The sequence below is a fragment of the Stegostoma tigrinum genome, chromosome 8, assembly GCF_030684315.1.
Source record: "Stegostoma tigrinum isolate sSteTig4 chromosome 8, sSteTig4.hap1, whole genome shotgun sequence".
Taxonomy (NCBI): Eukaryota; Metazoa; Chordata; class Chondrichthyes; order Orectolobiformes; family Stegostomatidae; genus Stegostoma; species Stegostoma tigrinum.
In genome coordinates this window covers 63,231,447-63,245,298 of record NC_081361.1, presented here as the reverse complement: position 1 = coordinate 63,245,298, position 13,852 = coordinate 63,231,447, and the positions used below count along the sequence as shown (strand labels likewise).

General features: G+C 38.8%; 2 protein-coding genes across 2 annotated transcripts in view; one reads left to right on the top strand and one right to left on the bottom strand.

The window, feature by feature from the left end:
• Nucleotides 1-13,564, top strand: part of ttc39a (tetratricopeptide repeat domain 39A) — an 88,683-nt gene extending 75,119 nt beyond the window's left edge. The window contains exons 15-18 of the mRNA XM_048539482.2: nucleotides 2,040-2,151; nucleotides 2,714-2,828; nucleotides 3,950-4,066; nucleotides 10,701-13,564. Of these exons, the coding sequence (XP_048395439.1) occupies nucleotides 2,040-2,151; nucleotides 2,714-2,828; nucleotides 3,950-4,066; nucleotides 10,701-10,818 (462 nt within the window). The 3' untranslated portion in view covers nucleotides 10,819-13,564. The remainder of the gene's footprint in view (nucleotides 1-2,039; nucleotides 2,152-2,713; nucleotides 2,829-3,949; nucleotides 4,067-10,700) is intronic.
• The window catches only part of rnf11b (ring finger protein 11b), a 75,744-nt gene that overhangs the window by 1,496 nt on the left and 60,396 nt on the right, over nucleotides 1-13,852 (bottom strand). The window lies entirely within an intron of this gene.

Below are 13,852 nucleotides of genomic sequence, written 5' to 3'. Positions count from 1 at the left end.
TTTTACAAGTCTCAATTCTACATTTTTTGGCCAAAAATGGCCAGTAACACATTTTCCAGCAAAGATCTGGCAAATAGTATACAGTTAACCTGTTGGTATCCTGCAGCAATCTTATGTTAACTTCACAATTTGATATCATACCTTTAGCCAAGTCATAAGTTTTGCAGTAGGATAGGTGTGATTTATTTTTGTACTTTAAAAATGATCATTTTTGTCAGCTTAGATTTTAAATTTGTGGTATATGGGGATGGATTTCTTTTGTGAAGAGTTTATCCAAAAAAAAAATCACACTGTCTTTCTGGTGCCCTGATCCAGTATGTCAGACGACAGTTGCTTAGGAAATCTAGAGTTGAAAGCTTTGGGCAGTTCAGAGGAGTCCTCACTAGGGTAAAAACAAAGTGTCTGTTTTAGAAAGGCATATGGGAAAGTGCAGTTTTGTTGGTAATCTGCAGGTTATTAAAAGCTGAGCAATCAGTTTTGAATTTTAGTTAGGCCGCACTTGGAATATTGCATACAGTTCTGGTTACCACATTACAAGAAAGGTTTGGATGCTCTGGAGAGAAAGAGTTTACCAGGATGTTGCCTGGTATGGGGAATTTTAACTAAGATCGGCTAGACTAGGGTAGAAAGATGTACAGCTGGATGAACACAGCAGGCCAAACAGCAGCAGAGGAGCAGCTCTTGGCCTCTGCTGTGTTCATCCAGCTCTACACCTTGTTATCACAGTTTCTGCAGCACTGGCAGTTGCTACTATCTTGGATAGACTGGGTTTGTTTTCATTGGAAATGTAGGAGGTTGAGGGGCAATCTAATCGAAGTTTAAAAGATTGTAAACAGCATAGATAGAGTAGAACATGAGGTTTTTACCCCGAAGGGTAGAGGGGGTCAGTTATTAATTTTAATATGGAAGTGCAAAATATGGCAACACACACTTGGAAGGCTGAAGGGCCTGTTCTTTCAAAGTATTTATGTAAGCAGAATTCATAGTTCACAAGAATCGGGTAAAATCGGTTAAATTGAACTCAAAAATCTGAGGGGGGTAATTTTTCTGAAGGAGTCTCCTTGAGTGTGAAGAATTAGGATTAGACTTTTTTGCTGTATGCTTTAAAGGGTTTCAAAATTGTTTTTTTCCCTGACATAAAATAGTTTCTATTCTGCAGCCTTGATTGTTTCAGTAACTGATCACAAATCAACAAGTTAAATAAAACAAAACCTGTCAAAACAGATTTGATTGTGATCTGACTTGTCCAATTGTTGCATCAGCTGAGATCATAATATTTATTACATACTGAAAAGATCTATTTCTGTCTGTACCCTGCATTCAATTAACCAGTCAATCTTTGATCTATGCCAATTATATTACTCTTCATCATGAGCTTTCACTTTTAACAATAACTTTCTGCAAAACCAAGTACAATATATCCATTTAACAGTGTTGAAGCTGGATGAACACAGCAGGCCAAGCAGCATCTCAGGAGCACAAAAGCTGACGTTTCGGGCCTAGACCCTTCTTCAGAGAGGGGGTTGGGGAGAGGGCTCTGAAATAAATAGGGAGAGGGGGGGAGGTGGACCAATTGATGGAGATAGGTAGGGAGGGGATAGGTCAGTCCAGGGAAGACAGACAGGTCAAGGAGGTGGGATGAGCTTAGTAGGTGGGAACTGGAGGTGCAGCTTGAGATGGGAAGAGGGGATGGGTGAGAGGTTAGGGAGGTAGAGACAGCAGGGCTGGTTTTGGGATGCAGTGGGGGGAGGGAATATCCATTTGTTCCCCTTTATCCACAGCACATTACATCCTCAGAACTCCAATGGATTGATGAAATATGTTCCTTTCACAAACCAAGGTTAATTCTGTCTGATTACCTTGAATTTAAGTACCTTTCTGTAACTTAATTTAGTAATAGCTTCTATTATGTTCCCCATGACAGATACAGATCATCAACAGCTAATTTGATAAACACTACCAATTTATTTTTGGTTAGAATACTTTTGGAAACACCTGCATTTACTGTGTAAAAGGTAATCTGGTTAATGTAATTTCAGGAAATGATGTATATTTGGAATGGCTATACAGTAATTGGGAAGCATCAAGATATGACTGAAGGTATGCTTGAGACACTTAATGAAGCCGAGAGAACACTTGAAAATGGCCCAGGTAAGTCCAAACCGAAGCATTTTAGGTTGAATTGGATCTTAACACATTATAGCAGTAACAATACTGTAGAATTACAGAAAGGTTACAGTACTGGAAAATACCACTAGACTAACCAGGGGGTTGGACTGAATTTGCATTCTTGCAATTATTAAATTCTGACATGGCATTTTAAGAATTTGAATTTAATTGTTAAAAATTTCTAAGTGAACCAGCAGACAAGTGCTGACTAGAAATTTGCTATATGGTTTTATTTGCCATAAAATCTCAACAAGACTTTCTCTCATCTGTGCTCAGCAATGATGGCCCAGGGTAGTTGGAGCAACGTACCTTCAAAAATACACCAGAGGACCACTCTCAAAATTTTCATTCACAAACTGGATTCCAAATTTTCCCTCATTACAACAGCAACTACACTTCAGAAAGTACTTCATTAGCTATTAAGCACTAAAGGGCATTCTAAGGAGGCTATAATTCCTTTGTAAATAAACCAAGTCCTCAGGGTACAAAAATTTAAGAGGATAAACAGGGAAATTTTAAAAAATATAACACTTCTCGTTTGCAGTAACAGAGTTTCTGGTTGATGACCAGTGTTTGGTGAAGCTACTCAAAGGCCTTTGTCTGAAGCACTTGAATAAATTTTCAGAAGCAGAGCAGTACTTCCATTGGATTCATACAAAGTAAGTGAAACTGAAGTCGAACTTAGGATCTGAATGTTTTCTCCAATTTTTTTAGGGAAGCCTAAGACACAATATAGTTTAACAAAGAAAAACTTAGAATATAAAATGGAGGGGTGAAATATAAAACCAAACTAGGACAGCAAAAAGAAGGCATGGAAACTTTTTAAAAGAAATCTGAAGATACTTTACAAATAGGAAAAAAACTAGAAGTGAGAGGTAAAGGCCCACGGTGGTATCTTCAGCAAAGGACATAATTCTTAAATGGATAGTTTTTATTTGTTTTCTTAAAAGGACAACACAGACATTGCAACTGAGAGAATGGGAACTATTAGCTGAAGTTAAAATTATTATTCATCTGGAATTGGAGATTTATCTTAGATTAAGGGAAGAAAAGAGATAGCAGAGAAACTCAAAGTCCTTTTCAAATCCTCTTCCTATACTATGTTTGAGGCCAGAAAGTTAACATTGTGCCATTTTCTAGAAAAGGATAGGCAGTGATTACAGCCCAGTGAGCCTAACATTAGCCATTGGAACATTGTTGGAAAAAATTGAGGGCCAAGATAATTTCCATTCAGAAAGATATGGTTAGTGGCTCAATAATTAGGCCTTTCCCTTGAACCAGCCAATCCAAAATGCGTTTTATCCCAAAATGTCTATTTTTACACTATAATTCCTTGTTTTTTAAAACCATGTTAAAATTAAATCTACTGTTATATACACACACATTAGCTATTAATACAGACAAGAGGCAGTTTGATACAGATCATATACATGGAGAAAACAAAATTTCCAAGTGATCCACAGTTTCATGGCAGAGTTAAGGTAGTCTGAGAATTTTTGATTTCAGCAATTTTTTTGTTCGAGTGGAGTTATGTGTCCAACTTCCATTCCAGTTCAGGGGCACAAAAGGAAAATTGCTTGTTCCCTTAAAAGGGGAAGAATCAAAGGCAACACATATTTAAGAGTTGATTACACCTAATTTAACATGAGTGAATTTTTTTGAGGTAACCAGGAAGATTGTTGAGGCTGATGAATTTGTCTGGATTTTAGCCAGTTGATTATAATTTTAAAATGAGCAAATATCTTCAAGTTAATGAGTATTTGCTGTCACTTTGTTTTAGAGAGCAGAAGATCAAATATGACCATTACTTGATTCCAAATGCCTTACTTGAACATGGTCTCCTTTGCATGCAAACAGGAAGAAACGATGAGGCAATAAAAATTCTGGAAAGTGCAAAGTAAGAAAATCAAATATTGTGCTTTGATTAACGTAGAATGAAAAATGTTTTTACCTTTGGCCTTTCAGCATATTATCTAGATAGTTATACTTTCAACATGTTAAGTGGGTAAAAATATAGCCTAATTCAATATGTTCCAGGCAAAGAACATGAATATTATTACAAATAAATTAGAAAGAGTGGACTGATGTTACCTTTCCCTGTCCCACTCTTCTTCTGGTTGCAAATGAGTTTGCATTTAAAAGGGAGGTGATATTGCAAATTATATCAGATTGTGTATAGCTGAGTATCAAAAATAAGTCAACCAACTTGCTTCAATTAAGAACAATTTGTTTGGTATTGATGAAAAAAACAGTGTCATAAATGTGAGACATTTAGGCCATGTTGCAAGAAACACTGAAGTAACAATTATACTGATCTGATTGTTTTGAAAGTGGGCTAAGTGGAAGAAAAGTGAGAGAATGCAGCAGTTAGATGATGACTGGAATTATTCATAGTATTGCTTTGAGGGAATGAACCCAAAGAAGATTATTGTCTACATTGTTCAGCTGAAAAAGGCACAAATGCTAAATTTACATGCAGCAGAGAATACTACAAATTGTTATAACAAGCAAATTAAACTCCAGAAACCTCAAACTTGGGTAAATGGTGTATACAATAACTCTGCTGACACGTGACTGTATGGAGAAGATACTAAAATGTGCTAAACTGAATGTGTCTCAGACTCACTGGTAAAAAGCTCCTGCATTGTTTTAACAGAACAGATAAGCATAATAAGCCTAAAAGTTTAACCATGTCTAGTCAGGAGGCACTAAGCACATACTGATATCTATTGCTATAAAGGGAACACGATACAGCAACAACATACCACACACATCAACCAGTAGTGAACACTCTTGCACGTCTACAGACAGTCCAGAAAAAAAAATTTATCTGGCACCAAAATCACTGCAAACAGGCTAATGCTACCACCTTCTCTAGGGCAATATATGCTGGCTGAGCCAGTGATGGCCACATGCCATTAACAACTTAGTAATATATGCCTCTAATCTAGGGTCCTCACACTTAGAGTCTCTTCTACCATTGTCTTCGGGCATCCTGTCCACCATTTATTCTATTTCAAATGGTCTTTAAAGAAGGTGATGCAAGATAGCTTCTTGAATAATTACAGTCCAATGCTGTTAGGAAAGGAGTTGTAGGATTTTGACCCAGTGACAGTGAAATAACCAAACTTATGGCTCCAGGTCAAGATAGTGTGGGGCTTGGAAGGGAACTTGCAACAGTATTACTGAAGCAACCCCACTGCTGGTTAACCCTCCATACAATCCTTTGTTTATCATGTAATTATGAAACATTTCAAATTTTACCCTTGTAACAGTTTTAGGTACAAGTTACCTGAGAACATTGATCAAACTGAAGCCCAAATGAATTTAGGTTTTTAAGTGGGCATGTCACCCAGAGTATTGCATGCCAAATTACAACCTCCATACTGAATTGTGAACTTGTCTCTGGCTTTCACACCTGCAATTTGTTATTCCTATCTACAGACCACACAGTCTTGAAAAAGGTAACCAATTTTTAACTTAATAAACACAGTCAGTCAAGAATGTGGAATTCTTGAAAATAACAATCACAGACCATGCAATTATATGATTGCTTAAGGCAATCTCTGACTATTTGAAATGGGTAAGAATGAGTAATCAATTCAGTAACAAATCATTTGCCATCATTAATATGGGTTACTATTTTAAGCACCATAAAGTGAGGTAGTTTCTATTTTCATTTACTTCCCTTCTAAGTCATGATAAGCATATCAAGATGTGGGAAAATAGAGCAAGACCCTTGGACCACGTGTACAATTTATAAATTGCAAAATTGAGATTTGGTACAATATTGCTGGGAGAAGGCATTGGATCATTGAGTCACTTTTGCAATGAGTTTCTTTTTAACATAATGGAGCAAGTTAATGGGATTAAAGCTGTCATAAAATAAATTAGTAATTGCTTTATCCCACTCAAACATCCCTACAGTGGAAAGCCCATTGACTTTCTTAACCTAGCCCTTATGCCTTTCCAAAATCTACATGACAGAAGTCAAGATAATATGGAGGAAAAAATCATTTTACTGGAATAAGGGCTAATCTAACAATACATAAGAAACATCAAAAATAGGAGCTGGAGTATGCCCATTCTGCCCTTTCAGACTGCTGTGTCTCTAATATGATCATGGCTGATCATTCCAACTTGGTACCTTGTTCTTGTTTGCTCTCTTCTCTTTCTCTCCTCTTTCCTCCCCCCCCCACCCCCCACTGCACCCCAATATTCTTTGGTTCCTTTAATCCCACGAACTGTACCGATTGCCACCTCGAAGGTATTCAATATTTTTGGCCCCAGCCAAATTGTCGCAGACAAGTCCACATTCGCCACACACTACTTGAAGAAATTTCTTCTCATCTTAGTCCTCAATTATGTACAGTGTATCCTTAGCCTGTGACCAAAGCATAAACAGTGTGGAATTGGACCAGCTGAAGTCTAATGCTGAGTTGAGTTAAGGCTGGCAGATCAGAAGCTAGAATGGCAAGTCACTGACCTTTTCTTTCCCCTGCCCGAAATGCCTGAACACCATCCAGGACACAGCATCCTAGTTGGATGTTCCAGCTGCCAATCATTAGCACACCTTAAGTACAGTGTTTAACATATACAACATGTACTTAACAGGTTGCAAAGTTTCTGATCCACCACCCAACTGTGTGACCTCTATCATTTGGAAAAGTAGTGGGCAGTTCCAAACACCATAACTTGCAAGCTCACATCCCAAGTCATTCACCTTCTCAGTTACAGCATTGACAGTATAATTATGCTGTGTGGAATTCGAGCAGGAGCTCACCATCACTTTCTTCAGAGTCTTAAATGCAAGCTTCACCAATGACACTTACAACCAGTGAAACAAAAAAATTTCACTGAATCGCACTGAATGTCAAATGAAATTTGCCTTCAGTGACCTTTCATGTCAGCTATGCTGTTAACAGGTAAACTGCACAAAAGAAACAGGGCAATTGAGCAGAAACTCTAAATCTATATCAGTCATCAAGTCAGAGATAAACAGCATGGAAACAGACCCTTCAGACCAAGTCATCCATGCCTGTCAGATATCCCATGTAAATCTTGTCCTATTTGCCAGCATTTTTGGCTCATATCCCTCTAAACCCTTGCTCTTCATAGACCCATCCAGATCCCTTTAAAAATGTTGTAATTGTCCCAGCTGCCACCACTTCCTCTGGCCTCACTGCATACATACACCACCCACTGTCAAAAAGTTGCCCCTTAGTTCCCTTTTATATCTCTTTCCTTTTGCCTTAAATCTATGCCCTCTAGTTTTGAGCTCCCCCATCCCAAAGGAGAAGGAGACAACGACACCACCACCACTCAGCAGATTTGGCAGCATCTGTGAAGGAGAAAAGAGTTAACGTTTCGGGACCAGTGATCCTTCCTCAGAACTGTTCCCCAGTTCTGAGTGAGGGTCACCAGACCCGAAACGTTAACTCTGTTTTCTCCTTCACAGAAGCTGCCAAATCTGCTGAGCTTTTCCAGCAACTTTGTTTTTGTTCCTGATTTACAGCATCTGCAGTTCTTTCAGTTTTTACCTTCTCTATTTCCCCTGTCCATGTCCCACATCATTTTATAACGTCACACCTCACTCTCAGACAATCCAGGAAAAATAGCCCCAGCCTGTTCAGCCTCACCCTACAGCTCAAACCCTCCAAAAATCCTACATCACAAGGAAGAGGTATTAGAGGGTGAAGATAGATAAGTCCCCTGGGCCGGATGGGATTTACCCTCGGATCCTCTGGGAAGCCAGGGAGGAGATTGCCGAGCCTTTGGCAATGATCTTTAACTTGTCATTGTCTACAGGAATAGTGCCAGAAGACTGGAGGATAGCAAATGTGGTTCCCCTGTTCAAGAAGGGGAGTAGAGACAACCCTGGTAATTATAGACCAGTGAGCCTTACCTCAGTTGTTGGTTAAGTGTTGGAAAAGGTTATAAGGGATAGGATTTATAATCATCTAGAAAAGAATAAATTAATTAGGGATAGTCAGCACGGTTTTGTGAAGGGAAGGTTGTGCCTCACAAACCCCTTATTGAGTTCTTTGAGAAGGTGACCAAACAGGTAGATGAGAGTAAACTGGTTGATGTGGTGTATATGGATTTCAGCAAGGCGTTCGATAAGGTTCCCCACAGTAGGCTATTGTACAAAATGCGGAGGAATAGAATGGGGGGGAGATATAGCAGTTTGGATCGGAAATTGGCTTGCTGAAATAAGTCAGAGGGTGGTAGTTGATGGGAAATGTTCATCCTGGAGACCGGTTACTCGTGGTGTACCGCAAGGGTTGGTGTTGGGTCCACTGCTGTTTGTCATTTTTATAAATGACCTGGATGAGGGCATAGAAGGATGGGTTAGTAAATTTGCAGACGACACTAAGGTCGGTGGAGTTGTGGATAGTGACAAAGGATGCTGTAGGTTGCAAGAGACATAGATAAGCTGCACAGCTGGGCTGAGAGGTGGCAAATGGAGTTTAATGCAGACAAGTGTGAGGTGATGCACTTTGGTAGGAGTAACCGGAAGGCAAAGTACTGGGCTAATGGTAAGATTCTTAGCAGTGTAGATGAGCAGAGAGATCTTGGTGTCCGTGTACACAGATCCTTGAAAGTTGCCACCCAGATTGACAGGGCTGTTAAGAAGGCATAGTGTTTTAGCTTTTATTAATAGAGGAATCGAGTTCCGGAACCAAGAGGTTGTGGTGAAGCTGTACAAAACTCTGGTGCGGCCGCACTTGGAGTATTGTGTACAGTTCTGGTCACCGCATTATAAGGAGGATGTGGAAGCTTTGCAAAGGGTGCAGAGGAGATTTACTAGGATGTTGCCTGGTATGGAGGGAAGGTCTTACGAGGAAAGGCTGAGGGACTTGAGGCTGTTTTCATTAGAGAGAAGATGATTGAGAGGTGACTTAATTGAGACATAAGATAATCAGAGGGTTAGATAGGGTGGATAGGAAGAGCCTTTTTCCTAGGATGGTGACGGCGAGCACGAGGGGACATAGCTTTAAATTGAGGGGTGAAAGATATAGGACAGATGTCAGAGGTAGTTTCTTTACTCAGAGTAGTAAGGGAATGGAACGCTTTGCCTGCAATGGTAGTAGATTCGCCAACTTTAAGTCATCATTGGACAAGCATATGAACGTACATGGAATAGTGTAGGTTAGATGGGCTTGACATTGGTATGACAGGTTGGCACAACATCAAGGGCCTGTCCTGTGCTGTAATGTTCTATGTAACGCTGGCAACATTCCTCTAAATGTTTTCTGAACTTTCTTTCAAGTTTCACAACGTCCTGCTTATAGAAAGGAGAGCACAGTTGCACGCAGTATTCCAAAAGTGGCCAAACCAATGCCATGTACAGCCACAACATAACCTCCCATCTCCTATATCAATGCACTGACCAATAAAGGCAAGCATACCAAACATCGCTTTCACTATCCTATCTATTGTGACCACTTCCATGGAACTATGAACCTGCATTCCAAGGGCGCTCTGTTCAGCAACACTCTCCAGGGTCTTACCATTAAGCATAAAAGTCCCGTCCTGATTTGCATTTCCAAAATGCAACATGTCATATTTCTCTCATTTAAACTCCATCCGCCTCTCCTCAAGCTATTGGCAGATCTGATCAAGATACCATTGTAGTCAGGTGACCATCTTCACTGCCCACTACACCTCCAATTCTGGTGTCACCTGCAACCTTTCTAGCATCTTAATCTATATAACCAAGCACCTCTTTAAATGCAACACAGAAAAATGATTTAGGGTCGACGTCTCTCCATGAAACAAAAAAAGGTTATGCCTACAGGGGGAGATGAAGTAGGTTGAGAAGAGATTTGCGTAAATGTCATGGAAAATACAAAGGACTTGGGTTTGATTGGTAACTGCACTTGATATCTGCAGAAAAGAAAGGATCTTCCACAGATGATAGTCAGCTGAAGCTGTTTAGAAATATGTCACTTCAAATTCAAAAGATCAGTTTGTTCTAAGGGGTTACATTTCATGGTGTTGTACCCTACTGTTGAATGGTACAACCATACAAAGATAATCCAGGGCATTGCTCAAAAAAAGAGACAGACATTCAGCCAAAGATTTTAGTCTTGTACTCAAGACAATTGCAAGAAAGTCAAATTTCAAAAATCATTTTAAAATAGGAGAAAGGGGTGGTAACTGTTTTCCAAGTTGCCCTTGATCTGTTAAGAAGTTGCCATAAAGAAAGCAACAGAAGCATTACAAGTTTGATCAATTACTGCAGATTGGTTGTTCGTGCAGTCAGACTTATTTAGGTAGCGTTGTCAATCTCAGAATCTCGGTTATTTTAATGGTTTAAAACACAAAACGGAGCAATGAGAAGTGATGCTGCAAAGAACTGAGTAGAAAGAAGGCAGTGTAAAGAAATGTAATTTTTCTAACATGCATAAAGTCGTATGTTTTCTGCATATTTGCTACTCTTTTAAACTGTAGACCTCTAGATATAAAGATTTTCAAACTGTGAATTGTGCAAGAGATCAGTTATGCAATCTTCACCCCTACCCCAGGCAAAATTACAAGAATTATTCAATGGAGTCAAGAACACATTTTCGAATTCAAGCCGCACTACTAAAAGCAAAATCGCTGATGCACAATGGAAATCAATCATTGCTTTCTACACCTTAAAATCAAATTATTGATTCAAGAGAACTACAAGCAAAATGTTTCCTTCTTTGGAGATTGGTAGACAAAAGTAGGTGCAAAACACAACAGATTCTCGAAATCTGAAATAAAATTGGTAAAAACTTTGGTTCTGAAGAGTCATGTTTGACTTGAAACAATAACTCTGTTCCCCTCTCCACAGTTGCTTTCAGACCTGCAGTGTATTTCTAACGGTAATTTTGTGTGATTTACTGTAGTACAAAAATCACTAATCAGGTTCACATGGTTTATGTACACAACTGGGCATTACTCTTGCTTGCTGTCTAAAAGAAATGTAATATTGTTTTGGTGATCTACAGCGCAATTATTTAGACACTTCATCTGTGTAAGAATGTAAATGTATAATTCTAATTTGAAACTACATTTGCACCAGACGTGGATCCCTGAAAGCCACAACCATGGATACATTTTAACACCCCACCTCTCCAAACTTGTGTACCAATCAAACTCAAGTCTACAAAACTTCACGATATTGGTTATTAGTTTAATACAATCCAAAGATGAGAGAGGTTCTGTTTTAGACTAAGTTATCACTTGAAATGTTAACTGGTTCTCCCTGCAGATCAGAGTTTCTCCAGAACTTTGTTTTTATTTCAGATTTCCAGCATCTATTATTTTACTTTGGTTTATTTAAACCTGATTCAATGGTGTAAACTGCCTTCATTTAAATTGGGAAAATAACACAAAACAGTTTTATTATTCTCAATTGCAAAGACATTGGTTGCAACATAGGAAGCCTGTTTCACGATAGAAACAAGTATTAAAAGTAGTTCACGTCTAGTTTTTGGTATAGTTAGGTATTATATTTAATCACCTTTAAATTTTGCTGAAGGTGTTCACAGTTCTGAACGTAAATACAGAAACAGGTTGTTTTCCTGCAAGTAATTAACTTCCTGCAAAGAGGATACTTTCCTAGCTAAATGATATTTAAAAGTTAGGTTCGGAGTCATTACCAAACTCAAAACATGAACTTGGTTTCAGTCTGATCGCTTGGAGTAGCAGCATTGATGGAAAGGGAAACAAACGATCAAGGGAAGGACTGGACACACAATACAGCCTTACCATTTCAAAATCACTTATGAAGTCTATGCTGCTTGCATGCAAATGATCCCGAAAAAGTTGGGTCTGGATACCAAAAGTTTTAAGGCTCGTTCTTGTAGCAAAATGGAACATGCTTGTCTGGAATAGATCATAGATCAGAGAATCCCTCTAGTGTGGAAACTTCCTTCAGCTCAGCAAGTTCACACTGACCCTGAGAACATCTGTCGTCCCCACCACCCCAAAAAAAGACCCTCCAAATTTACACCACCTTGAACACTACAGGCAATTTAGCATGGCCAATCCACCTAATGTGCACATCTTTAGACTGTGGGAGAAAACTGGAGCATCCAGAGGAAACCCACATGGTTTGGCACAAACTCCACAAAGACAGTCGCCGAGGGTAGAATCTAACCCAAGTCCCTGGTGCTGACAGGCAGCAGTCCGAGCCACCATTAGTTGATAACGAATGCAGTTGGAGAATGGGGCTTTTGTGTTTATGAATTTGAGAGATGTACATATCTTAGTATCACAAGTCTTTTTTTCCTTCCCTCAACTCTTGTACTCAATATTCCGTGTGTTCTCTGAATGAGGTTGTCACCTTATTGAGAGTTTGTTGATCTGGCAGTCCTTGGTGTGGAAGTCACGGGTTGAACATATTCTTGAAGCTTACAGAAAAATTGGAGGGAGACCTGTTGCGTTCAGATATTATTACTGGACTGGTAGAGGTAGTAATAGCCATAGTGTTGTGCTCTCAGAGCAAAATGAGAAGGCAGGACCTTAATGTTGATCTCAGCCACTGTGGTTTAGTAATCTGAAGGTCCTGGCTAAAATTCTGGGGATGTAGTTTAAATCCCACCCTGGTAGCTGATGGAATTTAAATTCACTTAAAATGGAGACAATGACAATTATCAAGAATTATTTTAAGAAAAAAAAATGCCCCCTATAAGGAAGTAAATCTAACACTTCTACTTGGTCTGGCTTATGTTACAGCAAGGTGATCGATTCCTAAACTGACCTCTGAACTGGCCTAGCAAGCTACTCGGTTCAAAGGCAATTAGGGATGGGCAAGAAATGCTGACCTCACCAGTGATGGCCACATCTCACCAAAAGAATAAAGTAAACAACATATAACCCACAATTTCAGTTGCACCATTACCAACAAGAATTTTAAAAATGTTACTTAAAAATCCTTTCTTTCGAAGAAAGCCCAATTCAAGTTTTCTCCTGCATTCCTCATAAATATCACCTGAAATAGTAGGACCTTTTTGGAGTGCGAAAGGTTACTTGCATCATAGGTAATAGCCCTAATGTCAAAGGCCCAAGGCTAGTTGGCTTTACATATTTAACTGATGACTGCTATTAGTTGCATGGGACATTATACATACTTAGCCTCAAGTGAATGTACTTTTTTTCCCCAAAAACCAAAATTACTTAGATTTTGTGGAATTAATTCTTGCTTTCATAATCTGGGCAAAGGTAACAAATAGCAATGCATTGCTACTGTGAATACATTTAACAAAATTATTTGAAGTATTCCATTTATTGCCTCAATTTTCAAGTAGTCCAATTTTCCTTTGTTCTTCTGTGTCGTATGCTTGCAGTTCTTCGTTATTTATTTTTAATCTTATTCTCCAAGTGTACAGCTGTGATTTGAGATAACACTCAAAAGCACATTAGTTTGAAATCTGAGTTCTTCATCTCAAATGATCATTGTCTTTTTGCTGTAACATGTTTTGTTTGAATTCTGACTCATGTTCTGCAGGATTCAGAACTACAGTAAATGATGACTCTTCATATTGTTTAATGATTAAATATTTAAGAATACATGCATGGCTAATGATTTTCCTGATTTTTAAATTTGTTGTAACAAATTCTCACATTATTATAGCGCCTTTTTAAAAACTCACAATGGTTGCTGGTCCACCAAGTAACTTAGCAAGCACAATGGTGATGGGTG